The sequence below is a fragment of the Vipera ursinii genome (assembly GCF_947247035.1).
Source record: "Vipera ursinii genome assembly, chromosome: 2".
Taxonomy (NCBI): Eukaryota; Metazoa; Chordata; class Lepidosauria; order Squamata; family Viperidae; genus Vipera; species Vipera ursinii.
Window position 1 is genome coordinate 294,185,161 of NC_139513.1, and position 27,966 is coordinate 294,213,126.

Sequence of the window (27,966 nt, forward strand, 5' to 3'; positions counted from 1 at the left end):
GCTCAGCGTCCTAACCCACTGAGCCACCACGTCCCTGTCCAAGGACCCCTTATAATTCAGCCTGCATCGCGATTGCTGGCAACTGAGTGAATTCAGTAAAGTATAGTGCACTTGAAGTTAAGGTTTCTGTGTCTTGCGAACACAGCCGGTCTTGGGCCGTTGGCACCAGGCTGGCTTAGACAAGAAGATCTTGCTAGCAGAAAAGTCATTTTCCTGGAGGGCCCGCTACTAGGAATGCTTCGGTACCTAACTTTCCTTCTGCAGCTGTCTTAGCAGGTTTGCGGTAGCCTCCTTAGTCAAACTAAGGGCGGAGGGGGGCGAAGTTGCGGGAAAGTGTCGGGTTTCGCCGTCCAGGAAATAATAGCAAGTTGGGAGGATCTCCGGCGGCAAAGTGGCCGCGCTCGGTAAATTCTCCGCCCCAGCCCGAAGAGGGTTACTCTTGGTCCGGACCAAGCGGCGCTTCTGATTCCCCTTCCTCTCTTCCTTTTGGCCAAAGCCTCCCCAGGGCAGCATGGATCTCGGGGTGATGGTTTCCAAGAGCCTGCTGGTCTTTATCAGCTTCCTCTTTTGGGTAAGTCTCCGTCCCGCCGCTCCAGCCGCCCTCGGAAATTAAGACGCCGCCACGGCCGGGGCTTCTAACGACCACCGGCTTCGTTTTCTCAAGAGAGCTGAATAGGATGGCGGCTTGAAAGAAGCGAGGACTTACTCCGAGCTTTGCTCAGAGTTAGAAAGTCTTTCCGCCAAGTTTAACTCGGAGGTCAGCCTCGAAAGATGGGTACGCGCTGTCCTGGCCTGGTTCGTACGATTCCCCACCCTCTCATGTGGCTCAGGATTTTGTTTGAAAATGGCCACTAGGGCTTGCAAACCATTATGCAAACCCAGTTCCGTGGTTAAATTAGAATTATGAAGGTAGTCTTTAGATGCAGTCTGGGGTATAAACTCATTTTTGGCTTTTTTTTCTGTTGCAACTGGAATTTTATATCATTTAGGGGCAAGAGCTAGCCGTTAAGAGCTGAAAGTCCCATGTTTGTGCTACCACCCTTTAGTGAACTCTTCAGGAATAACGCCCGTTTGCTTAAGAAAGCTGCTTCCGAAAAGCCGGGTTACAGGTTCATAAAACTATTCTTCTGCACCTTAGCAGCAGAGTGCAGGTGGAGTAGATTTTTGTCTGAAATGAAGGATTGCTTCTCCATTCAGAAAAGAGGGTTTCAGGCGGAGTGAAGAAGAGAATCACTTTCTCGTTGGGAACCCAAGTTCTACTTTCCAGAATAAGGGCCCCTACGGCAGGGTTTCTCAACCTTGGCAATTTTAAGAGAAGAGGACTCCCAGAATTCCCCAGCCGGCTGCGTAGAGAAACCCGAGTCCCAATTCTTGACCATACTGTAGGTCACATGGGGTGATTCTGGACTTCTGATGCAGGGAGTGTGGCTCTCCCAAGCAAATGTACCCACCGGGACATTGTGGGGATAAAATGCAGTGATACTGTCTGTTGTGTGTGTTTCCTTGAACTCCTGGAGTGGTTGTGATGATGAATCAGTGCCTGTCACAAGGGGTAAACTATATAAGCTTGTACAGCACGATTGTGGAAGAAATGACTTTGGGAATAAGGAAGAAGAATGAGTCAATAGTTGCTCAGAAATTGGACGTCTTCGCCTCTATGATTCTAACAAAGAGCCCAAATCTCCAGATAAGGAATAGCAGATGTTACTGTTATTTATATCAGTTGATAGTATGTTAGTTTCCTTCTGCTTTCAATTCTGTAACTCCTCCGTTAGAAGAGGGTTTTCTAATGTGTGGTCCTCTGTATACACAGAAAGAAAGCTCCACTAGTGCCCTGGCAATGGTGAGTGAGGTTTGTCGGTGCCATTTAGCAGGACCAGTGTTATTCTGTATTAAGACAATGGTCAGGACCCACCCCAATCCACGACTTAGGAAAACAAAAACTCTTGGAGTCAGTTCTAGTCCAAAAGGAATTTTTACTAGGACATGCTTGGTTGTGGAAATACAAGACAGGACTTGGTATTGTTTTACAAATTGAAACTTTATAAAGAGTTCCCGGTTCAACCCCCCTTCCCTCAACCCCATTTGGTCAGCCCCCCATCATTTTACTTCGTGTCATCCCTTTCGTGGGAAAACGGGAACTTCAAATCTTTACGGTTATTGCCTTCTTCCTTTACAGATTCAAATGGAGACACAGGCCAGATGCCTCCTTCCCTAACTCTCCCTTTTGTTCCCCCAGTTCAAAAGGTTTCCCTTGGTCTTTGAAATAACCTAAGGCAGGCTGAATCCACATGCGCTCCTCCTTCCTCGGGAGACGGCAGAATCCATGGGGGGGATAATTTATGAATGTGATATAAATGGATTCTGACAACAACATTATATACAATAATTGCCTTTGGCATAAATGAATGGAAATATTCTGTCATTTCTTCAGCATGTCACCACTCTGACCACTGTGCCAGTCTTGTTTAATCTGGTTGACCCTCTCCAAGTGTCTTGAACAATTGTCCTTGAAATTCTCAGCCAGCAAGTTGAGTAAGAACGGGTTACCTACCTCTAAACGGGCTAGATAACCATCTGGGATAGGTTTCTTCTGCATTGACTGAAGACTTGCAGAAGGAACTTATGTCTCCGTTGATCTCCCTTGCCAAATTAACTTCCACAGATGAGGCAGGAAAACTGCATGAAGAAAGAAAGTTATGGGAGCGAAAAACTCAAAATTTCATTTGAAGAGGAAATCGCAGTTTGGGCACCTTTGTTGGATTGCTGATTCATTTCCCCCAAGGCTGCTCACAAGTTGTTGACTTTGGCTGGGTCCAAGAAAGGTATCCTGGATTGGACCCATTTACTCTCAGGATTGGAGTTGGAAAGTTGTAGGCTGGAAAGTTGAAATAAAAAATCTCGGAAGGCGATGGCAAAGCACTTCCTCACCAAGGAAATTCATCAGAAGTCAAGATGGCTTCACTTTTGAAAGAGAAATAGGATGCATCTTTTGCTGCTCTCACTCAGTGCCATCTTCACAGTGGCTGCCCGCAACATCTGCGTCGTCTTTGACAACCGTGGTGAAGACCACATCTGCTCTACTAGGACTGCAGGCTGTGGGGCTGCTTCTCAGAATCAGAATTCCTGAATAACCTCAGATGCTCAGCCATGGCTTGGTTTTCATTTCTGGCAGAGAAAACCAAATATAGGGTTCTCCACAGTGGGGTAAAAAATATTTGCCGAACCTTATAACCATTAAAAGTGGGCTAGGTGCCTCAGGACTGAATTCTTGTGCCAACGTCCACATCTGGGATGTTCATGGATTCCTTACAGCAGCATTTCTCAACCGTGGCAACTATAAGACATCTGGACTTCAACTACCAGAATTCTCCAGACATACTTTGCCATTCTAACTGCTCTAGATTATCATCGCAGCTTTTAAACCATTATTAGTAGGCTCTCTTTTAAATCTTTGGAACCTGACTCTTGTTTGTCAATTATATTTTTGTGCTTTTATGGTATAACTGACATATAACTGGTCCAATACATATCATTTATCTTCCACTGGTGGCTAAAATAAATCAATAATAATAATAATAATAATAATAATAATAATAATGAGGAGGAGGAGGAAGGGACCTTGGAGGTCATCTAGTCCAACCCCCTGCTCAGGCAGAAAACCTTATATCATTTCAGACAAATGGCTGTCCAGTCTCTTAAAAACCTCCAGTGTTGGAGCATTCACCACCTCTGGAGGCAGGTTGTTCCACTGGTTAGTTCTAACTGTCAGGAAGTTTCTCCTTAGTTCTAGGTTGCCTCTCTCCTTGACTACTTTCCATCCGTTGCTTCTTGTCCTGCTTTCAGGTGCTTTGGAGAATACCTTGACTCCCTCTTCTTTGGGGCAGCCCCTGAGATATTGGAACACTGCTATCATGTCACCCCTCACTCTTCTCTTTGTTAAACTACACATACCCAATTCCAGCAACCGCTCCTCTTCGTGGCAACCCCTCAGATAGTGGAACATTGCCCTAGTCACTCCTAGTCCTTCTTTTCACTAGGCTAGACATACCCAATTCCAGCAACCGTTCTTCATATATTTTAGCTTCCAGCCCCCTAATCATCTTTGTTGCTCTTCTCTGTACCCTTTCTAGAGTCTCGAAATCTTTTTTACATCGTGGTGACCAAAACTGGATGCAGTATTCCAGGTGTGGCCTTACCAAAGCATTGTAAAGTGGTATTAGTACTTCACTTGATCTTGATTCTATCCCTGTTAATGCAGCCTAGCACTGTGTTGGCTTTTTTGGCAGCTGCAGCACACTGCTGGCTCATATTGAAGTGATTGTCTACTAGGACTCCGAGATCCCTCTCACCGTTACTACTATTGAGCAAGGTACCACCTATACTATACCTGTGCATTTGATTTTTCCTGCCTAAATGTAGAACCTTACTTTTTTCACCATTGAATTTCATTTTGTTAGATAGTGCCCAGTGTTCGAGTCTGTCCAGATCCTCCTGTGTCTTAAGCCTATCTTCTGGAGTATTGGCTATTCCTGCCAGCTTGGTGTCGTCTGCAAATTTGATGAGTTCCCCATCTATCCCCTCATCCAAATCGTTGATGAAGATGTTGTAGAGCATTGGGCCCAGAACAGAGCCCTGGGGCACCCCACTACACACTTCCTTCCATGTAATGGATGGGATCTCCGTGAATTCTCTGGAACTGAGTTCGACTGCGCTGGGTTACTAAGGCATGTGTGGACTATTTTTCACATCGGAATGAAAGGAACCTCATATTTGTCATTGTCTATGGCAATGTTTCCCAAGCTTGGCGACTTTAAGATATGTGGACTGAAACTCCCAGAATTCATGCTGGATAGGGAATTTTGGGAGTTGAGGTCCACTCATTTTAAAGTTGCTAAGGTTGAGTAACAAGTGGTCTATGGTGTCAATGAAAGTTTGTGTCCATTAGCTACAGGATCTCTCTTTCAACATGTGGTTGGGGTATATGAATATTCTACCATCCCAAAATTAGGATGGAGTTTTACTCTCACTTGGTCATTTTTTGTTCATTGTGGGAATCCAAATTCAGGGAGACTGCCACCTCCCATAAGGAACTGTATTTTTCTCTTGACATTGATGGGAATTACCTTTTCTGTAACTCGACACTCCTTCAGGGTATTTAGAGCACTACCATATTCCTTCTTTTCTCAAAGCTAAATGTTCTTAGCTTTCCATTTCCAGCCTGTCTTTGTTCATCTCATTCTCTCTTCTATGAGTCTGTTCCAGTTTATCTAAGACCTCCTTAAATTATATAGCTCCAAAGAGGGCACGTGTCAGGGTCAGGGCTGATAAATGCAGAATGCAGTGGGACCACTTTTGTATTTCCATAATTAGGGACACTTTGCTTCTACTCAACTGCCTCTTTGTCGTCTTCTTCTCCTTCCTTCCTTCCTTGCTGAAAATTCCCCAGCCAGGCAGGAATTACAAAGAAGATCTTGTTTTCCAGATGCCTTTGCAGGGCAGGATGGGAGGAGGGTTGCTGAAAGGAGGGAGGTCCAGATCAACTTTTCAGGGACAATGTGCCCGATCCGAAGGCTTGGTCTTGCCACGCGTGTCCCGCCCTGCTTGAATTGGGGAAACTGAGCTAAGAAAAATTTCCCTCTTCTGATCTTCCCTGTGATTCATGAACTCCTGAAGCAAAGCTTGTTTGTGCAAGTGGGGCGCCTCTGAGCTTCTGCCTTTGATATCCCGGGCACGCAAGGCAGGTCTTTACAACCACAGCATTGTTCCTTGTGCGATGGATGGCACAGCAGCCCTTACGGTGCCAGTGCATCACGGGGCGAAGATGCCTACGTTAAAGGAACTAAACCAAGTAGTTCTGCAATTTCCACTTCTCTTTTTCAAGTTAAATCTAAATTACAGCTCCACGGTGAAATTTCCGGAAGAAAGAATCGCATCCATTCTGTTAGTTTTTACATGGGATTTAAAAGATGGAAATTTAACAAGGAAAAAACCATCTTAGCTTGGATTGGAACTGCTCCAGATTTCAAACTGAAATTGCATTTTGAATACATTCTTATCTACATCCCACAAAGGGAAGGGAAGGAGGGGGAGGGAGGGAGGGAGGGAGGGAAGGAAAGAAGAAAAGAAATTTTAGGAAATCAATTATCCTAGGGCCATGGATTAAGGTGGTTTGGCCCTGTCAGATTTTTTTCCAAGGTTTGCATATTGTTATCTGGACTTGCCTTTGCTTCTTGTTTTCTTTTATAATGCTATATTATATTTTTGATTTTATTTGAGTTCACTGTGCACCTCCCAGAGTCACTTTGGAGTCAGGTGGCACCTAAACTGAATGAATTAAATTAAAATTGGATCAAGTCCAGATTTCTTAAACTTGGAAGGTTGTAAGATGTGTTGTAGCTCTTAGAATTCTTGTTTTTCTGTAGGAGATTCATGTTCTTCCTAAAAGCCAGCAGATATTACTCAGCGTTTGAGTGGATGAGAGTTCTCCAAGTGGTACTTCCAAATAATACAAGAGGAGTGGCTAATTTATTTATTAGCTTTTTAAAGCTGTTTGTGGAAGGAGAAATATCAGATGGATGTCACTGTATAATATTGTCAAAATAGGTGAGCCATATGTTACACTCCTGAATTTATATGGCCCAACCACAGATGTTTTAGAAGAAAAGCATAATTATTTTCAATCTCTGTAAATCTACTCGGTGGATCATGTAAGAGTTCAATGTGATTAGTCAAGCATTTTTTTCATCATAACATTCCTGGACGAAATTAAATCCACGGATTCTTAGTAGTTCACATTCAACAGGTTTACATTTAATTTAGTGATTTTTAGTGTGCTATTCACTCATCTCATCTCGAATATGTTTCTACCTTCTATATCCAGAAATTGTCTTTGACTAGATTGACTAGACTTGATAGTTCAGTATTTGGTACTGCAAGTAAAAGCAGGTGACTTACATGCTGTTATTAATTCTGAAAGTGATCCCTAAATGCACCTTTGCTGAAAAACAAGAGGAGTCTTTTTTTACCTAGTGGAAGAATAAACTGGCAAAGTGTCCTTTGTACTGGATTAACAGGAATGTGATTGCACCATTGTTTTGGATTTAGGGCATTGCTAAGGCAATATTTGAAGGGGAAAATAAACACTGTTTAATATTGGAGGAAAATTTTAAATAATTGTTTAGAGTAGAATAGGGCTGAAAGGGACCTTGGGTGCGGGGGGGGGGGTCAGTGTAGGAAGAAGGCAACAACACCCATCTGGTACAGGCACTTCTCTCCTTATGAGCACAATTGGAGCCAGATTTTCTGTTGCTAAGCAAGGCAGTTGTTAAGTGAGCTGCCCTTGATTTTATAACCTTTTTGCCATGGTTGATAAGCGAATCACTACAGTTGTTAAGTGAACTGGTGCCATTGTAACTTCAAATGGCCGCTAAACGAATAGTTAATGTCGATGACTTGTGAACTCTAAAGCTTCCTCCTTCCGCTATATATTCAAGATGGACAGTGATTAATATTTGTTGTTGTTAGCTGTGACGTCGTGTCCGACCCATCGCGACCCTATGGACAACGTTCCTCCAGGCCTTCCTGTCCTCTACCATCTTCTGGAGTCCATTTAAGCTCACGCCTCCTGCTTCAGTGACTCCATCCAGCCACCTCATTCTCTGTCGTCTCCTTCTTCTCTCGCCCTCAATGTTTCCCAGCATGAAGCTCTTCTCCAGTGAGTCCTTCCTTCTCATTAGGTGGACAAAGTATTTGAGTTTTAGCTTAAGGATCTGGCCTTCCAAAGAGCAGTCAGGGTTGATCTCCTCTAGGACTGACCGGTTTCATCACCTTGCAGTCAAAGGGACTCGCAGGAGTCTTCTCCAGCACCAGAGTTCAAAGGCCTCAATTCTTTGGCGCTCGGCCTTTCTTATGGTCCAACTTTCACTGCCGTACATTGCAACTGGGAAGACCATAGCCTTGACTATATGCACTTTTGTTGACAGGGTGATGTCTCTGCTTTTTAGTGTGCTGTCTAGATTTGCCATGACTTTCCTCCGCAGGAGCAAGCGGCTTTTAATTTCTTGGCTACAGTCCCCATCTGCAGTGATCTTGGAGCCCAGGAAAATAAAATCTGTCACTACCTCCATTTCTTCCCCATCTATTTGCCAGGAATTGAGAGGGCCGGATGCCATGATCTTGGTTTTCTTAATGTTAAGTTTCAACCTAAGTTTTGCACTCTCCTTCTTCACCCGCAACAAGAGGCTCTTTAGTTCTTCTTCACTTTCTGCCATTAGAGTGGTATCATCTGCATATCTTAGGTTGTTGATATTTTTTCCGGCAATTTTAATTCCAACTTTTGATTCATCTAGCTCTGCTTTTCTCACTCTGCATATAAGTTAAATAGGCAGGGCGACAGTATACAGCCTTGCCGGACTCCTTTCCCAATTTTGAACCAATCAGTGGTTCCGTGTCCAGTTCTCACTGTTGCTTCTTGACACACATATAGGTTTCTCAAGAGAGAAATAAGATGGTCTGGTACTCCCATCTCTTTAAGAACTTGCCACAGTTTGTTATGATCCACACAATCAAAGGCTTTAGCATAGTCAATGAAGCAGAAGTAGATGTTTTTCTGGAACTCCCTAGCTTTCTCCATGATCCAGCGTATGTTGGCAATTTGATCTCTAGTTCCTCTGCCTCTTCGAAATCCTGCCTGTACTTCTGGTAGTTCTGGATCGAGAATATCCAAATAGTAGCAGATATTTTTCCTGTTCTGACAACTAATTTCAAGATGGGTGGATTTTCAGGCTTCTTCAAATCTAGACACACCATAAAAAGGTTTTATTTATTTTTTTAAAAAGCTACAGGAAAATGCAATACTGTATGATATCAACATTGATAGGAAAATTGCTTGTACTATACAATAAGGGAGACTGTTGACCCCACTGCAAGTAATCCTCCACTAGGTTGCTTGGCAACCATGAAAAGCTATGATAGACCCCAAAATGGGATGACCCAAATTCAGAGTTCCAGCTTGCAAACCACCCCACGGAGGTCACATGACCGCATTTCAGGTGGCCTGCCCTTACCTCCATTTGCAGTGCCCCAGAGTCATGTGACCACCGTTTATATTGTTTTTGCCCGAACAGATCATTACTTCCGGCTTCCTGCAAAAATCACCCTATAGTGAACAGTTTGCTTAACAACCGTGGCGTTTGCTTAAGGGTGGATTTGTTTAACGCCCAGAGCATTCACTTAAGGACTGTGTTGCTGGCTTTAGAACCGCCCTGTTCACTTAACAACCGTTGCAAAAAAGGTCATAAAATTAGGCACAGCCACGTAGTGATCTGTTTTATAACTCTTGTGACTTGTGACCAAAATTGTGGGCTCGGTTATGGTCATAAGCTGAGGATTATCTGTAATGTGAGTTGGCATTAATTATTCTGTGTCTGTAAAGCAGCCTGTGGAAGTTCCTTTCCTGTTTATTTTCTTCTTAAAGAGTATGTTGGGGAGAGGAAGCAACTTGCCACAACGTCCGGTAAAATGATACCTTGGTTAAATCATTGGAATCCTACTTAATTCTTTCTAATTTTTTAACTAGCTTATTAGGTTGTAGCAGAGCTGAGTTAAATTGCATCTTCTAATCCTATAAATAGGTGTCCCATTTCACAGCAAGAAATACTGACTGCATTTAACATAATGAGCTTTTGCAGCAGAAAGGATCACTGCACGGCAGGATTTCCCAATAAAGTTTCCATAATTATGAGAAGAGATAGGAGACGGTGTGAGGAATCGACATTAACGTAAACCACAGGAAGCTGACTCAGCTGAACAATTCTTGATTTATAGAAGGAAGAAGTTCAACGCAGGGGGTGTGACCTAAAGACAACTACACAGGACGTTGTCTTGTGACAGAAATGGGAAGTTGTGAGTGAGCTTCCTCAGACGGATTCCACCCCAACCCACTTGCCTCGTTGCAGGCAGCCAAGATAGGAGAGCCCCATTTCTGGATCCTTTTATGGGGCTGGTAAAGCATCAGCAGTCCTCGACTTACGACCGCAACTGAGCCCAGAAATTTCTGTTGCTGAGTGAGAAATTCGTTAAGTGAGTTTTGCCCCATTATACGACCTTTTTTGCCGCAGGTTTTAAGTGATTCACTGGTAAGTTAGTAAAACGGTCGTTAAGGGAATCTTGCTTCCCCCACTGACTTTCCTCGCCATAAGATTGCAAAAGGGGATCACGTGACCCCCACAGGACATTGCGACCATCATAAATATGAACCAGTTGTCAAGCATCCAAATATAAATCACATGACTATGGGGCTGCTGCAACGGTCATAAGTGTGAAAAACGGTCATAAATCACTTTTTTGGAGTGTAACTTCGCATGGTCACTAAACAAACTGTGGTAAATCGAGGACTGCCTGTATCTCTTGTATTCTAATTTTTAACTCTGCAAGGTAGCCCAGGAAAGAAAGAGAGCCAGGAATGCTAATTCTGTCCTTATTATCAATTCATATTAACAGAATTTTGCAAAACGGAAAGTATTTCTTCCCCCCACTCCTCTTGCTTTACTCTGGAAAACTGGGGGGGGGAGTCCCTTCCGAAACGTCTCCTGTGCTCTCCTTCCTTCCAGGGGTGGGTGGACCATCAGGTGATCCTCCAACATGATTCTGAGCACGACTGAGCCCCAAATTTCTGCTGCTAAGTGAGACAGTTGTTAAGTGAATTTTGCCCCATTTTGTGACCTTTCTAGACACAGCTATTAAGTGAATCACTGCAGTTGTGAAGCTAGTAACACGGTTTTTAAGTGAATCTGGCTTTTCACTTGCTTGTCAGAAGGTCCGAAAAGACAATCACATCATTCCGAGACGCGGCAACTGTCGCGAATATGAGCCAGTCGCCAAGTGTTGTGTGACTAGGGGGATGACGCAACGATGTAACTGTGGAAAAACAGTCATAAGTCACTTTTTTCTGTGCCGTTGTAGCTTCGGACAGCCGCTAAACGCACTGTTATAAGTCGGGGACTACCTATAACTTCTGCAGGCCAGTGGTCCGTCCTCTGTGACTCTCCTGTCTCCCAAGGCCGTTCCCACAGTCCGTCACACCAAGTTGTGCTTTTTAATGCACCTCTTTGGGGCTGTTTGTTAGAGAGGAAAACGGGCTTCCCTATGAACGGGATGGCCAGTGCCGCCATCTCCAGGGTCCACGTTGGCAGGAAACGATAGAAGGCGTAACCTGACGTATCTTGAGGACTGTAGTTGATTTTCTTTCTTAACAAATGCAGAGGACCCGTGGCAAACTCCAGGATGACCATCTCGGCATATTTGGTCTAGTGCAGGGCTGGGCAACCTTGGCTCTTTTATGACTGGTGGACTTCAACTCCCAGAATTCCTGAGCCGGCATGGCTCAGCTTGGAAACCTCTCCCTTCCCCTCAGCATGGCTGGCTCAGGAATGCTGGGAGTTGAAGTCCACGAGTCATAAAAGAGCCCAGGTTGCCTAGCCCTGGCCTAGTGGTTAAGGCACCATACTAGAAAGGAGGAGGCTTTTCAGTCCCAGCCCCACCTTAGCCCTAGAAAGCCATCCCAGCAGCTTTGGGCCAGTCTCCTCTCCCGGCCAAGCCCTCCTCACAGGGTTGTTGTGGGGAAAATAGGAAGAAGCTGTGTTGGATATGTCCGCCGCCTTGAGTCTCTTGTAGAAGCAATAAAGGTGGGATATAAATAAATGAATAACGTACTTCAGCCATTGGGTTTCTTCTGACCTCAACATGCGCTCCAGGATCTCCATAAAGCTGTTCCTAGGCTTCCATTCCTCTGCGAGTTACTCTTGCCTGAGAAGAGTAACTTCTGGATTTTTGCCAGACCAGTTGGCGAAGCGCTGTTAACAAAGAGCCTTTGCTAAAAAGTTAGATTAAGAGTACATCTTTCTCTTGCTTCATCTCTGGGTCCACAAGGGACCCGGATTTCAAAACTTTGGGTCATCAGATCTGCCTTGCCCTACTAAGCCCTTTTGTTCTCATCAAACCCCTTGATACGTAGACCCCGTTTTTAAGATATCAGAAATCCTGAGTGTGCTTGTAAGCAAGAACCACAAAGAAGCTACTTGAGTGCTGGAGATGCCAAGAAATGAACCAAGAATTCAGTGGATCACTTCGCCCGACTTGATGTTGTCCACAGATCTCCCTTTTGCCAGCCATGACGTTGGGAATGTCTGCAGGATCGCAACATGCGTTGGGTAAAGGTTCAGAAGAAAAATGTAGGTAGCTACAACGCAGACGCGTCCTTGAGTTTCAGCAACATACACAGGTGCTGTTTTTGTTTTGTAGCTTGCAACCACCACAAAACGAGATGAGTCATCTGCCGTTTCAGTCAAGAATGCTGGTGCTCCAGTAGCATCAGCACTTGATTTTCTCTGGAACATCCGTGCCAGTAAAGTTCACCACCCCAAAATGAACCCTAAACGTTCGTGGTTCGTGGGAGGAAGAGGATCCAGAGTCGAATGAGCCAAAGTGAGGGAGAATGTGCAAGCCTTCCAGCCCTGTGAGATTCTTCATCGGGGAAGACTTTATGAAAAGGAGGCTGTGGGGAAGAAAGGCAGAGAGTCCTCAACTTACCACCACAGTTGAGCCCCAAATTTCTGTTGTTAAGCAAGGCAGTTGTTAAGTGAGTTTTGCCCCCTTTTATGACCTTTCTTGCCATAGTTGTTAAGTGAATCACTACGGGCGAGTTAGTAACATGGTTGTTAAGTGAATCTGACTTCCCCATGGACTTTGCTCATCGGAACGTGGCAAAAGGGGGATCCACGTGATACTGTGACCGTCATAAATAGGAGCCAGTTGCCAAGCGTCTGAATTTTGATTGCATGACCAGGGGATGCTGAAATGGTCATAAGTGTGAAAAATGGTCATAAGTCACTTTTTTCAGTGCTGCTATAACCTTAAAATGGTCACTAAATGAAAGGCCGTAAGTCGAGAACTACCGGTAAGTGAGGTCAGTCATTAGATTACATCTTTTAGCTGTTGTTAAAGGGGCAGCAGGGGGTTGGACTAGAAGACCTCAAAGGTCCCTTCCACCTCTGTTATTGTTATTGTTACACAGTTACGTGCTCTCAGGTTTGGCTTGTGGTCACTCAAACGGCCCTGAACAGCCACATTCAAATCGCTCTCAACTGAACACCAAGGCACAAACGGTTCACTGGAGTACAAGGAGACCCAGTGAATTTAAAATAACAAACTTTATACTGGCCACAGTGCTCTGTCTCTCTTTTACACACACACACACACCCCTCTATCCATATCCTTGGATAGTTTGGCTGATACCAGCCATGGGACTTGGCAATAGACATGGGTTTGTCATGTGTTTATAATCATTTGGGGGTGGGGGTGGTGTCACGCGATTGCCATCGGGACTTTCCCAGCCAGCTTCCAATGAGCAGAGTCAAGGGGGGGGGAGCTGGATTCACTTAATGACCATCGCATGAATCACTTAACAACTGTAGTGGTTCTCTTAATAATGATAAGTGAGGTTGTAACATTGGGCGCAAGTCAGTTAGCCACCGCCTTCCTTAGCAACAGAAATTCTGATCCCAGCGGTGATCATAATTTAAGGACTCCCCATGATAGCTGAGACAGAAGGACCAGTAGTATAATTTGACCATTAGTAGTATGCCAGGTACACATTGTGTTGGTCTCCTTGGGTTCAGTGAAGCTAATGTGCAAAACAGAATAACCAAGTTGGAAGGGAGCTTAGAGGTCTTCTAGTCCAACCCCCTGCTAGAGTTTTGAAGATAACTAGGCAGAAGAGGAAAATTTTCGTTTTTTAAGGGAGTGACAAATTATGATTTGCATCACATGAGTTTGCCTCACATGGCATAAGGATCTCTTCAGTTTTTATTTTGGATGTGATTAATAGTCAAGGGCTTTATCTGTTGTTCATCCAGGCACCCCTTCGCTCATTAGATGAAATCACGCCTTTCCTCAAAAAAGAATCAGGCATGTGCTGACGTTCTTTTCACCCGTCTGTCTCCTCAACAACCGGCTTGTAATGGTGGTGGGCTCCAAGTCCCCTAGTAAGTTTCCGTAGCTGTGAGTGGACTTGAAAAACGGGCTCTTCCTCGTCCTTTTCCCAGTACCGCTTTTTTTAAATAATATTTTTATTTATATTCCACTTTGCCAGTTTTCAGAACTGGTACCAGGATGTATGTGGTGGACGGGGGGGGGGGGGGGCAATTATGGCCTCTTTATCACCTGTGGACACCAACTCCCAAAATTCCATGCAGGCTCAGCAGTTCTGGGAGTTGGACCCACGGGTCGTAAAGAGGCCATAGTTGCCCATCCCTTGGTACCGAGTACTGCTCTTGAGTTGGTACAAAAGGGGTTGTAGGTTTAACTTCAGTGTATGTGCAGAATTTCAAGTTAGGAGCACCAGTTTGTTATGGTTAAGATATCAGGCTAGAAACTGGGTGACGGAGTTCTAGTCCCACCTTGAGCACAAAACCAGCTGGGTGATCATGGACCAGTAACTTTCTCTTAGCCTAGGAAGAAGCAGGTAAGGGCAAACCACTCCATCACTCAACCTCCTGGCTCAAATCCCGGTTGAGTAAGCCTTTTTCTGCTGCCCCATCATTCTTCATGCACCTGACCACTTTATCAGTCAAAAGATGTGGCTCCATGTGGCTCATTGGCAGGGCTGGCTCTCTCAACAAGAGAAGTAGGGACATCTGTGGCTAATGTCTTGGAACCCAACACCTCTCCTCTCACACTCAGTTCATATCAAGGTGTGGAAATTGAATCATGGCCTCTGGGCTTCAAGAAGTCCACCTGCCATGACTCAACTTCCAGACAACTCTACCCAGATGACTGAGATTTTTTTTTACAACAAGGTAAATAAAATGAATTATGATCCCTGTGTGTGTGTAAAACATAATATTGTGTGTGTGTGTGTGTGTGTTGGGTGGAACACCTGGTCTACCAAATATAAAGCAGTCTGTTCTGCGTTTCATTCCTAGACTGGAGCAAAAGAGTCAAGAGTTAACCAAGATGACTCAATACTGTATTGAGTGGTATAAAGCTGTTATAGAATCTAGTTGTTCTGCTTTGGATACTGTGAAGCCTCCTCCCAGAAGGTAACAACAACAACAAAAAAACTGGCCATGGAGAGGATGTGTAGCGTTCGAGACAATCCTGGTCAAGCAATGCTTATATTCTATGTCCTGGATAGAAGGAAATGAACTACCAATATACTCTTTTCTGCTGTCCTCACCACTCTCGGCACAGCCTTCCTGTCCAAAACAGTAATAGCTCCAAACCACACAGTAATACAATACGAAAGTATAAAAGTATAAATATGAATTAGATTTTGCTTGCAATTTGGGTGGCCGACAGTGACGTGGAATCTAGGGTGAATCTTGTATCAGATACCGTTGGAAGGAGTCCGTTGGGCTTATAGAGGAATGCGGGGGATAGAAGATCTCCTAACTTAAGCTGATTGACTGGATTACACTTTGAAACCATCTCCTTATCTTTTAAAGGGGGCAGCAGCTGGACTTCTCTATGTCAGCGCACACGTCCTCAACGCTTACAAGGAATACGACTCTTTTCTTCAGAACCGAGATGCTCTTTTGCCCCCCATCATTATCATTGCCGTTGCTGTGGTCATGCTGGTCATTGGCATACTTGGCTGCTTTGCCACCCTTCGTGAATCCAAGATTGCCCTAGGAGTGGTAAGAATAAGGCCTGGCGCTGCTGGCCCCGTTTATAATAAAACACCATTGCATGAAGGTGATGCTGGAAGTGGGCAATGAGATTGTCCCTGTCCCAGTCCCTCCGTTCCTGGACTCTTACAGTTGCCTAGTAGGAAAGGATATTTTTTAGTAAATTAGGAGATTCAAATATTCCAGAAATCCCTGAAGTTGGTCAGCTAGGGTTAATTCCATCATGCCAAAATGTCTAAAACCCCATTTTGCCTACAACTTGAAAATGTGTGGACTTCAACTCTCAGAATTCCACACATCTTGAAAGAGGGTAGATCTTTCCACAGAACAGCCGAATCTTCCAAAGGTTGGTTTGTTGGCAACATCTGGAGAAGATCAGATGTGTCTCTGCTTCTTAAGTCTTCTTTTCTTTCTTCAGTTCTTGGTCATCATCCTGCTGATCTTCGCTGCAGAAGTGGCAGCCTTGGTGCTTGGATTTGTTTACAAAGGAAAGGTGAGTGAAAATATCCAGGTAATGAAACAAACACCTTACAACCGTTCACTTAATGATTGTTCAAAGTTATGTGGACCCTGAAAAAAGTGAACTAAGAAATACGAACAGCAAAAAAGCTAGATAAGAATTTAAGAAAGATATAAATGGACTGAAAATGGAGTCCTTGCAGATTTTATTCCCTCCGTTGTTGCCAACTGTAGGGAGCGGTGCTCATCTCCATTTCAAGGCAATGGAGCCGGTGCTATCCGAAGATATTTCTGTGGCCGTGTGGCCAGCACGACCTCACGAAGCACTGTTAGCTTCCCTCTGAAGTGGTGCCAGTTTATCTACTGGCATTTGAATGCTTTCAAACTGCTCGGTTGGCAGGAGCTGGGGGAAAGGATGGGAGCTCACCCCATCACGTGGTGCTCAGGTCCCGAACCTGCGCTGTCGGCTTTCCAGCCAGCAAGCCCAGCGTCTTAACCGCTGAGCCACCGTGCCGCCCATAAGTGGACTAACAGCCTAGAAAAATTTGGAACCTTGAAATTCAGCGTTTAAATAATCACGTGTTGCCTTTTTAAATTGGGTCACCGGTGCTTAAACCTTTTATTTGCACCTGGAGAGAAGGACAGCAAAAGCTTGTCGTTTGGCGGTGCTCTTGTTTGATATACAAATCTTGCCTTTTTATGTCTTAATGCTTTCCGTTGCATTTCAGATGGATGAAAAGATGTGAGGTAATAACAACCTGTGTGCCTTTCTTTTCTTGCCACAGATAACAGCTGAGTTCCACGACTCTCTGTCGGAAGCATTTGCAGCCTACAATGGAAAATCAGAAAACTCTCATAGTGTAGATTACCTGCAGCGGGAGGTAGGAAAACTCGATTCCTGATATGACGATATTGGTGTTGGAAATAGGAATGCATTTTTCTTCTGCCGTATGTTATTCTGATTGTAGTTTCCCTAGTTTGGTGGCGGTTTTGTTTTTAAGAACAGAAAACTAGATTTTGAATTGGAGTTGGGGTAGAAATACACATTTTAAAAAGAACTGTTGAATTGTGGTCAACCAACATAAATAGCAGAGTAGCATAGATCTGTGATCCCTCGACAAAAGAAAAGCAGCAAATCCACCGCAGAGTAAACAGACAGTAACACTGGTGGTCCCTGACTTACAGCAGTTCATTTAGCGACGGTTCAAAGTTACAGCGGCACTGAAAAAAGTGACAGGGTCGTTTTTCACATTTTCATACACTGCAGCATCCCTGCGGTCACGTGATCAAAATGAAGATGCTTGGCATCTTAATTGTGACGGTTGCAGCGTCTTAGTTTTTGAGACCTTCTGACAAGCAAAGTCAGTGGGGAAGCCAGATTCACTTAACAACAGTGTTACTAACTTAACAACCGACTCACTTAATAACCGTTGCAAGAAAGGTTGTAAAACGGGGTGAAACTCACTTAACCACTGTCTCACTCAGCAACATAAATTTTGGGCTCAATTGTGATCATGAGTTGAGGAGTACCTGCGTGCTCCTTGATCCTTTCCATGTATCGAAAGCATTGCTGATAATAGTTCTGTTGCAATTAAGTTAAAATACCAAGTTCTCTCAGGTAGAATAGAATTGGGATTCCTGACCCCGATGTTTTACTACTTTATTTGTAATCTTTTCTAAGGCGGTGATTGGAGAAGTTTTGCTCGTCCCCATCTCCAAAAAATACATAAAGACCCCGTAGTGGCTTGAACAGGATGAGAGGTCGTAGTGCACAAGGAGACCGTCTCCTTTGCCACCAGAAGCCCCCAGAGCAGCAGCATCCACGGGGGTGGGGGGGATAATAAAAAATTCAGGATGATAGCCATGTTGCCCATCAAAACCAGCCGGGCCTTTGATCTCATGGCTGTGGCTGTCATTTTGACTTTTATTGACCCCTTCTCCTGATGACCCTGGCTTAGTACAGTATAAAGGGTGTACTGTAATAGGAAAGAAAGAAAGAGAGAGAGAGAGAGAGAGAGAAAGAAAGAAAGAAAGAAAGAAAGAAAGAAAGAAAGAAAGAAAGAAAGAAAGAAAGAAAGAAAGAAAGAAAAGAAGAAAAGATAGCAAAGTGTTGATAGAAATTGAGACAGAGACAGGCAGATGTAGATAGATAGATAGATAGATAGATAGATAGATAGATAGATAGATAGATAGATAGATAGATAGAGCCACATTGTAGGGGAAATTGGTAGCATAAAAATAAATAAAAGAATAAGTAAAAAGAGACTTTATCTGAGCTCTGGAAAAACACCGTCCCTCCTGCTTGGGAGGCCAAATGCTGATGGCTTCTGGATCGTAGGTGTATTATACAACAATGGGAAAGTCTTGAATAGAGTGAGATGCTGCATTTTCTTATCAGCCCCTCAGAGTTCTCTAAAGCAGCTGGAGATTAATTAAACACAATGGCTAAGCCAGCTTTATCAATCTGTTTGTTTTCCAAGGTGTTGGATCTAGAATTCCTAGCCAAGTTGGAGGTCATCATATTGGAAGGACACCAGTTTGCTAAGACCTGGTTAATCCAAGGCTTATTGACTAAATAGTAGCCAGCTAGATTTCCACAACTCACCAAAACGTAGGCTGGGTTTATAACTTAGAAGGACCGATTCACATTGTATGCTGAACCAAAACTCTTTTGCCCAGTTCACAAATATAAGGCCATCCTTGGGTATAAACTTATCTAATTCTTTCACTTTATTTTTGCAACATTCAGCTGAAGTTAACAGTATAAAATAATGTTTTGGTTCCAATTTTTTTAATGAATATATTCCATTTTAGAATCTTTTTTTCAGCAGATAGGTTGATCATTTTAGTGTCAGGATGAATGGCTCGGTATGAAAGATCTCATCTGTTAGTACTGCAAAGGAGATGTTTTTGCTTCCAAAGTAGTGATTGCATTTAAAGAAGTATTTCCTCCCCATGTGAAAAAACATAACATTCTCACTACATTTTTGTTCCAAAAATTAGTCATACAGTGCTGATATTCTATTTATAGAGTTTATTTCAGAGACTAGTCACAGTATGTATTGAGTTTTCATCAGTGGGATTAATCTTTCACAGAACGTAGTGAAGAATGTGGTTGAATCTTTAACAAAACTGAGAAAACGTAAAAGTCTGTTGGGTCCTTAGTTAGGAGGGCCTGAAAAATAAAGGCTAGAGAAGAAGGAGGGCCTGAAAAACAGCTTTGGTATTATTGCCAAAAAACTACATAGTTGTGCCCACATAAACATCACAAGGGAAGATCAAGTTGAAGCAGGTTTTTTTTTCTTTTCATTGTGAAGCATCAGCATCAATAGTTTGATATTTTTGGAAAGTTCTCCAGCATACTGTATCTGGGCAGGAGCGTCCACAACACACAATCGCCAGTTTCCAAACTCGATTGCAGTGTTTCCCCAAGGACGAAGAGAATCAGTATATTCTTACGGCTCTTATTGAGCATTCTTTACGCGGCCCTGTCCAGATGCAAGGAATTCTGGGACTTGCCATCCTGGCCCATCTGGTGTGTGTCACTTTCTGGAGAAGCTCCAGGGATGAGCCCTCAAAGTCTCAAAGGCAAGCAGACTGAATTTTGGATGTGCCTCTTCCAACCACCATTGCTGCTCTTCCAGCTTCAGTGTTGCGGAGTCCAAAACTACACTGACTGGATTGGTACCCAGTGGTTCAACACCACAGGCAACCACACTGTTCCTCTGAGCTGCTGCAAGCAAGGCCCGGCTGTCACGAATTGCACAGGACGACTAAGTGAGAAGGAGCTTCTCAACACACAAGTAAGAGCATTCGGGGTTTGCTTGAGTAGGACCAAAGTTGTAGATCCAAGAACTTAAATTGTATGAACCAGCTCCCTATTATTATTATTATTATTATTATTATTATTATTATTATTATTATTATTATTATTATTATTATTATTATTATTATTATTGCCTATGCTGGTTGTCTTTACTTATCTTATTCTGGGATATATGTTTCCCGTTTCATGTACAAAATACCTCTAGTTCAGGGGTATCTAACTGCCGGCCCACAGGCCAGATGCGTCATGGCGAAACTGCGCCCACCCCATTGCTGGCAATGGAAAAAAAGTCACGACACGTCACGTGACGTTGCAAGTTTGACACCCCTGCTCTAGTTCAATACACGTATGTGGAGATTCTCAGTCATCCAGGTCATGGTTGTCTCAAAGGGTGTTTTTTCAAAAGGCAACTATACCACGTTTTCAAGAGCCGTGGTGGTGCAGTGGTTAAAATGCAGTATTGCAGGCTGACTCTGCCCACTGCCAGGAGTTTGATCTTGATGGGTCAACCTTCCATCCTTCCGAGGTCAGTAACGTGAGGACCCAGATTGTTGGGGGCAATAGGCTGCCTCTGTAACTGCTTAGAGAGTGCTATAAAGCATTGTGAAGCAGTATTTATTTATTTATTTTATTGGATTTATATACCGCCCTTCTCCCGAAGGACTCGGGGCGGTGTACAGGGCAGTTGAAACACAATATACAGGGTTAAAAATAAATTAAATTAAATTAGCCCCAACAAGTAAATCACATTCTAAAAATTTAAAATCCCAATCCCTCAGTCCAGGCCGGCAAGCTCAAATAACCAAGTTTTCAGGTTGCGGCGAAAGGAGCGAAGGTCGGGAGCCATCCGGAGCTCAACAGGGAGCTGATTCCAGAGGGCAGGCACGCCCACAGAGAATGCTCTCCCCCTGGGGGCCGCCAGTCGGCATTCCCTGGCCGACGGCACCCTGAGGAGGCCCTCTCTGTGAGAGCGCACAGGACGATGGGAAGTTGACGCCGGCAGAAGGTGCTCCCGTAAATATATAAGTATAAATATATAAGTATACTTATAGATTTATAGGTATATAAGTCTAAGTGCTATTGCTGTTTTTTTCTCTTGAGGAAGAAGAAGACGACATTTGCTTCTCATCCAAGAAGCTTCATTAGTTCTGGCTAGATGGCGATGGTGGTGGTAGAAATGGAAGTATTAGTTCCAACAGGATATTGGGTGTGTGTGGAAGGATTATATTTCTTTGCAATCAGATAATATATCTGACTGCAAAGAATATAATACCTCCTGTCATAACTAATCGTTCAATTCCCCCCACCATTCAGCCAGAACTGATGAAGCTTCTTAGATGAGAAGCAAAATGTCTTCCTCCTCCTCCAGGGAAAAAAACAATATGCTTAGAGTTCTTTGAGAGTCCTCTCCCTACATTTAATCTGAAGAAAACTCTTGTCTACCTGTCCTTTCATATTTATGGATTGAGCTGATGAAACCAATGCATATTATCATTAATGGGGGGAATTCACTGCCCCAAGATGGGGCTTCATCCAATTTGTTTGAGAGGAATAGAGTAATCTAAACCCAAGAATAACACCTGGTGATCTTCCAAGCTGAGTTCTTTATTGTTCTCACACTGATAGACAAAATCTTGAAAGACTTAGGACTCTGTTATCTGCATCTACAATATACTCTGGGGATTATTAGGGAGGAGCCATCTTCATCCTCTTTCTATCAAACATACTGGTAATATCTGGGCTGAGTTGCTTCTTATTCCTCTGGAATCCACCCCCTCCCTCCTGAGGATCCACCCCCTCACTAAAGTCCATCATCAAGTCTCTGATTGGCGGCTGTGGGACATAAGAGAATGGACTAGATTGGGATTTATTTATTTATTTATTTATTTATTTATTTATTTATTTATTTATTACTTTTATTACATTTATATCCCGCCCTTCTCCGAAGACTCAGGGCGGCTTTACAAACTTAGCAGTAGCCTTCATTCTATGTATATGCCTGCTTGTTAGGGCTTTCACACACACCCAAGCGGCATTATTACAAAGTCAGCTTAATTGCCCCCAACAATCTGGGTCCTCATTTTACCTCCCTCGGAAGGATGGAAGGCTGAGCCAACCTTGAGCCTGGTGGGATGCGAACCTGCACTAATTGCAGGCAGCTGGGGTTACTTAAGGAGGCATTAGCCCACTGCTCCACCAAGGCTCAACCTTGGCGACTTTAAAATGAGAGTCTGTGGAGATTCTCAGTCATCATGCAGGTCACGGTTGTCCCAAGGGTGCTTTTTCACGAGGCAACTGGACTTTCTTGCTTTCCTTTGAAGACCTTTTGCTTTTCATCCAAGAAGCTTCTCCAGCTCTGGTTTCTTGGATGAGAAGCAAAATGTCTTCAAAGAAAAACAAAGTCCAGTTGCCTCGTGAAAAAAGCATCTTTGGCATTTAAGATGAGTAGACTTCAACTTATGGCTGTCTGGAGAATTCTGGGAATTAAAAGTCCACCCATCTTAAAGTTGTCAAAGATGAAAACTTTGAACTAGATGAACATCTGGGCAGGTCCAGAGGCCTTTATGTCCTTATGTCTACCAAGTTCTTGTTTTGCACAAAACTCTTAAACTTTTTGACAGAACCCTTTGAACTTACATAATCAGTTCTTCCCCATCATCTCCCCTCACTACAGGGCTGTGAAAAGGTAGTGGATCTCCGTGACCTGTTGAACTACGCGATGCTCGTTGTCTTAGCTTTTGCCATTGTGAAGGTATGTGGTTGCCAAGTTTGAACCTGCTTTTCAGTTGGGTTATTGTTGAAAGGACATCTGGGGACTGCAAAGAAAGGGCTGCATGACAGACCCCAAATGGTTCCGATCCACCTTTCATTCTGAATGGCCTCCTCTCCTCGTTCCCATTTTGATTTGTTGGGTTTTTTTAAAAAAACAAGGAAAAACAACAATACCCCAAATTGGCTGTTTCTGTCCAAATGGTGATCTTGGAGGCTTCCTGCAGTCCACGAGTTTCATAGATGATCCCTGGAGAAACATGGTCTGATCCTGCCAGTCTCTGCTAATGTTCTTGTGATTCAAGGTTTTTTTCTTATTCGTTGGCTTTTTGGAAAAGACAAAACTCCACCCTCCAGATTAAGTGGAACATTCCACGGGCTCTTCTCTTCCCTTCGAATGTTTAAGCCTTTTCTAACCTAGTATGTGTCTTTCCAGGGACAGTTAGGAAATGGATTAAATATTTGCTTGGATCTTCCATTATGAGTAATCACACAAAGCCATAATCCACAAATAGCCAGGGGCTTCTTAAAGAAACCCAGAAGTGCAACATTGAGGCAGTGTTTACTTTATAAACCGTGATTTATACTACATGTAGCTATGGCTTGCTTAGAACTCAAGAGTTAGTTTTGCTTTGACAAAACCATGCAGTGTATTCAATAAACAGTAAGATTTTTGGAAATGGAATGAACCTGGAGTTTTATTTGGATTCTCAAGCTGCATGTTGACAGATGGTCATAAAACAGGTCACTCATGTGACCAACCAGATTTTACAACCTTTTATGGAACAATAGTTAAGCGAACGCCATGGTTGTTTAACAAGCCATTGGTTTGCTTTGGGCCAGTTTAGCCCCAAACTGGAATAAATGGTTGTCGAGTACATGCAGTCACGAGACTGCAGGGGAGTATTGGAACTTCAAATCTAGGGAGGTCTGCCCAAACCTGAAATGGTTGCTAAGCAACTGGTCATAAATTGAGGACTAGCTATAATCCAGAATATGTAGAGGACACCCAGAAGGGCAAAACTGAATTTGACAGACACAGGAGTGAAAATTAATAGTGGTGGAGAGACTATTAAGGGTCAGATTTGAGAGAAGAGCAATCCATTTTCAAACTTTAAATTCTGTAAAGGTTGCCAAGAATGGGGTCCTTCGTGGTCTCTGAGCTGGATGGCTTTCTTACAGGCGTTTCATTACCAAACTAGGTAACATCAGTGCTACCTAAAACTAAATCCCAGAATCAAAGAGGCCCCGGAGCCTGAATGGGTGGTCAACATGTCCAGCCATCCACTATCTACTGCAGAACACAATATTTTACGGAGAGGCCTCCACTTCAATACAGGTGATGCTGATCAACGAGAATTCTAGAAGGAACATTTAAAACCAGTAGCACTGATGATGTTGCCCAGTTTGGTAGTGAAATGTCTGCAGGAAAAGCTGCCAAGCTCAGAAAGCATCAGGGACCCCACAGTTCAGCCCTGACCTACAAATATTCTCTTCGATGCTATGTATGCAGACTGAAAGATTAATTACAGCGTTTTGGCTTTTGGGGATGAGACAGCATATAGGGCGGAGGTACAAAAACTATCCATATGGTATAGTAACAACAACTTGCACCTAAACACCGGCAAGACGAAAGAGACGGTGTTAGACTTCCGGAGAAAAAAGGAGGAACCTGCCCCACTTCACATCGGGGAGTACTGTGTAGAGAGAGTTTCCTCCTTTAAATTTCTGGGAGTCTACCTCTATGAAGATCTGACCTGGAAAGTTAACACAACCCAGGTGGCTAGAAAGGCCCAACAGAGGCTTCACTTTCTTAGGGTCTTGAGGAAGAACAGGGTAGAACAACAGCCCAATGACCCTCTTTTACCGGTCTACCATAGAGAGCGTCCTCTCGTATGGTATTGTGGTTTGGTATGCTGGTCTGACAGCCGTGGACAGGAAAGTATTACAGAGGGTAGTGAGCACAGCACAAGACATTGTGAGCTGTTCCCTGACACCACTGGATGACCTCGCCAGGGCCCGCTGCCTTGGAAGAGTGAGGAAGATTCTCAGGGATGACTCACACCCTGGACGGTATCTCTTTACTCTACTACCATCCGGTAGGAGATACAGGAATATAGCTAGCCGTACCAACAGGCTGAAAAATAGCTTTTATCTGAGGGTTGTTAGGCTTTTAAATGGGACATAATCTTATGCAGAATTGACTTGGGAGGCCGGTGTGTGGTGTAGTTGGTTCACATGGTGTGGTGGGATGGAGGGTTTGTTGTCACTGTGTGTTGGGGGGAGAGAGCACGGGGGGAGGCTCAGCTAATCTCAATGTACACATGTTGTACTTTGACAATAAAGGTTTATTATTCATTATTTTTTTCCATTTCAGTTTTTTGGAATGCTTGGGATCTGCGTGTTGGCCTGCAAGAAAGAAAGCAGCGGGTATCAGCCCCTGAGCACCGGGGTGTTTGCCTGACCACGGAATGGAGGAATTTTCCTTTTGGGATTCCCATGAACAAAAATGGAAAGGTGTCTTGAGTAGAAAGCATTAGCCCACTTTTTATGAAATCCCAAAGGAGATTACACTGGTTTTCAGAAGTCCTATTAAAGATGAAATAGTTGGCATTAACATCCTCATAAGCCTGAGATTTGTCTGGTGTAGTTGAAATTAAGGTGCCCTTGTTTTAACAGCAGATGGAGACATTCACCAGAAAAGACAGACCAGCGTCTGCGATTCCAGTGTCTGATACAATTTGTGAGTCTATCCTTGAACAGACTTAAATTATTTTTTACACAAGTCATATTTTCCCCCCAGATTGGTTGGGCCATTAAAGGGCTAGGGGCTTATAGCAAATCTCTAAAATCCAGTGGAAATGGCTAAACATTAGACGTGTTTGAAATCCACTCTGAGGTAAATGTTGAGAACACAGCATGCCTTGGATTGAAGCTGGATCCTTCTCCCAAGAAAAACTGCAGGCACGAATGCCGACAATTGCTTTTACTCTAGACTGACGTTTTCTGGAGTAACTTGGAGATTTAGACATAGGCTGACTTCACCTGGGAGTGATCAGCTTTTCTAACAGATTATCCATTGCATTTCTGATTGTGTGAATACTTCTGCTAAGAAGTTGAGTTAGGTTGGAAATGCATATAGATTCCTAATCTCCCTTTTTTAGCTCCTGATGTCAAATGTTTAATTCTGGTGGTAAATTGACAATTCGTATAAGGGAAGCCCAATAAAGTTGTAAGATAATCCCTAAAATAGGCTTCAGACTTTAAGCCAGGAGTGTCCAACCTTGGTAATTTTAAGACTTGTGGACTTGAACTTCCAGAATTCCCCAACCACCCATGTTTGTGGGGAATTCTGGGAGTTGAAGTCTGCAAGTCTTAAAAGTTGCCAAAGTTGGACACCCCTGTTTTAAGCAAAGAAAGACATACTCTGGTCTAAATATCAATCATAGCCTCATCTCTGGAAAAAATATACTTCTTACCACTGCATCCTTAGTTCTAGTCTGTCAAAACTAAGTACAATTCCTAGCTATAAATTTGTTGAGCTTCAGAACAAAGTCAGAGTTGCTAGAATCCTTTAGAAGTGATGGATTAATTACTTATTCCCAGACAATTATGTACTCCAGAGACATCAGGTTAGATAAGGCTAATCTAAGTGTTTGTGGTTTGATTTTTTTAGTCTTTATTCACTGGATGCTCCGGGTTGAATACAGCCTATTTTTGGTCCAGTAATCCAGTATGCACCACAGTTGGGTAAAATTTCAGGATGTGCCTGGAAATATATTAAAAATGTGGTGCTACTTTCATTCCAACAGCAGCTGAGCTTGACATTAAACTTTTTCTCCAGATGAAGGATGTTGATTCGCTGGGGCACGATCAGATGCATTCTTTATCTTTTGTCTTCCTGTTTTTGTGAGCAGAGAAGCAACTTGAATAGCATATGTATTGCTGTGGGAAAAGCAAGTTTTGTTTTTTTTCAAACCATTTTTCTTTAAATTTTGAGTATTGTATGGCTACTAGATTACATAAAGAGCCTCCTGAAATCCTAAATAAAATACTTCAAAAATAAAAAGTACAGTATTTTATTTCATTTGAAAATAACAGAATTGAAAAAGCCAGAGTATAAAATAGTTACATAAAGATAGTAAGATATTTTGGTTAAGCTACTTAACTTGTGATGACTTCATAGGCAACATTGACAATATAGAAGGATTTTGCTAGTGTCCTGTTCTGGAAATATTATTTTTTCCCCCAATTTCAGTCCATTTTCTGGGTTTCTCTCATACATGGAATGGCAAAATATTCAATGAGTTTTCTACAATTTGCATACGATAAAGTCTCTAGATCAGGGGTCACCAACCCCCAGTCTGGACTGGTACTGGGCTGGTACTGGTCCGCGGCATGCCAGAAAGTGGTCTGCGCAAACCAGTGAAGCCCCAGCCACGGGATGCAGGCAACACACAAAGCCACGCACTCTCCAGTGCATGGAAAAACCTCTCTCCATGGAAGCGGTCCCTGGTGCCCCAAAGGTTGGGGGCCTCTGCTCTAGATGAATTCAGGCCCTCATGAGTTCACTTACGCTTTCACGGAGCTGGCAGCATGGTGGTGCTATGTACAGTAATTGCTGCCTTTTTAAATGTCCCAGTCTAGCCTTGAGCTCTGGAATCTCTTGGTGGTCTCCCATCCAAGTGCCAGTCAGGCTCATCCCTCATAGTTTCAGAATCCAGTCAAGATCTGCCAAGAACAGAACGATGAGTATGAGGAAGGAGAAGCCAGACTATCCCATTACAGCAATTTGTTTGGTATGATTGCATTCATACAACCCATGACTGAACAGGTCCTTATGTATTATGCATAAAACATCAACCCGCAGGATGTCCAATGAATCGCAAAGGCACAAATGACACAGAAGACCTGGTTAAAACAAACAAGTATTTGTGTGAATGCAAGAATAAATTATTTTTTACCTTGCGTGTGTTGGGTAAGTCCACCTAAGAACCATGCTGAATGGTTTTGCTAAGCTTTCCAAAATAACTTGCAAACGATCACCATTGCTAGACTTCAGCATTCCCTTTGCTTGAATATAGGAAGCGTTGCATTCCCAGTTTCACCCCTCACTTCAGGCTTCCATTCGGCTACAAATGCATTGTAAGGCTGAATAAGGACACAGATTTTACTGCCTTAGACTTAGTTGAGTGTTGCTGCCATTATAAACAACACTGGCTC

General features: G+C 43.4%; 1 protein-coding gene across 1 annotated transcript; it reads left to right on the forward strand.

Annotated features, from left to right (window-relative positions):
• The first annotated feature begins 334 nt into the window (after window positions 1-334).
• On the forward strand, window positions 335-26,806 carry LOC310635683 (tetraspanin-36-like). The gene is made up of 7 exons (XM_083354903.1): window positions 335-571; window positions 15,507-15,698; window positions 16,108-16,182; window positions 16,934-17,029; window positions 19,793-19,951; window positions 22,649-22,726; window positions 25,121-26,806. The coding sequence occupies exons 1-7, from the start codon at window positions 512-514 to the stop codon at window positions 25,205-25,207; spliced, it is 747 nt and encodes a 248-aa protein (XP_083211029.1). The 5' UTR covers window positions 335-511; the 3' UTR covers window positions 25,208-26,806.
• Window positions 26,807-27,966: the final 1,160 nt, after the last annotated feature.

What these genes read in the sequence shown, in the direction of transcription:
- LOC310635683 (XM_083354903.1), top strand. Translation starts at nt 512, where the DNA reads ATGGATCTCGGGGTGATGGTTTCCAAGAGCCTGCTGGTCTTTATCAGC. An exon ending in CCAAGATTGCCCTAGGAGTG is followed by an intron (nt 15,699 to 16,107) that starts GTAAGAATAAGG and finishes TTCTTTCTTCAG; the next exon opens with TTCTTGGTCATCATCCTGCT. An exon ending in AGGAGCTTCTCAACACACAA is followed by an intron (nt 19,952 to 22,648) that starts GTAAGAGCATTC and finishes CCCTCACTACAG; the next exon opens with GGCTGTGAAAAGGTAGTGGA.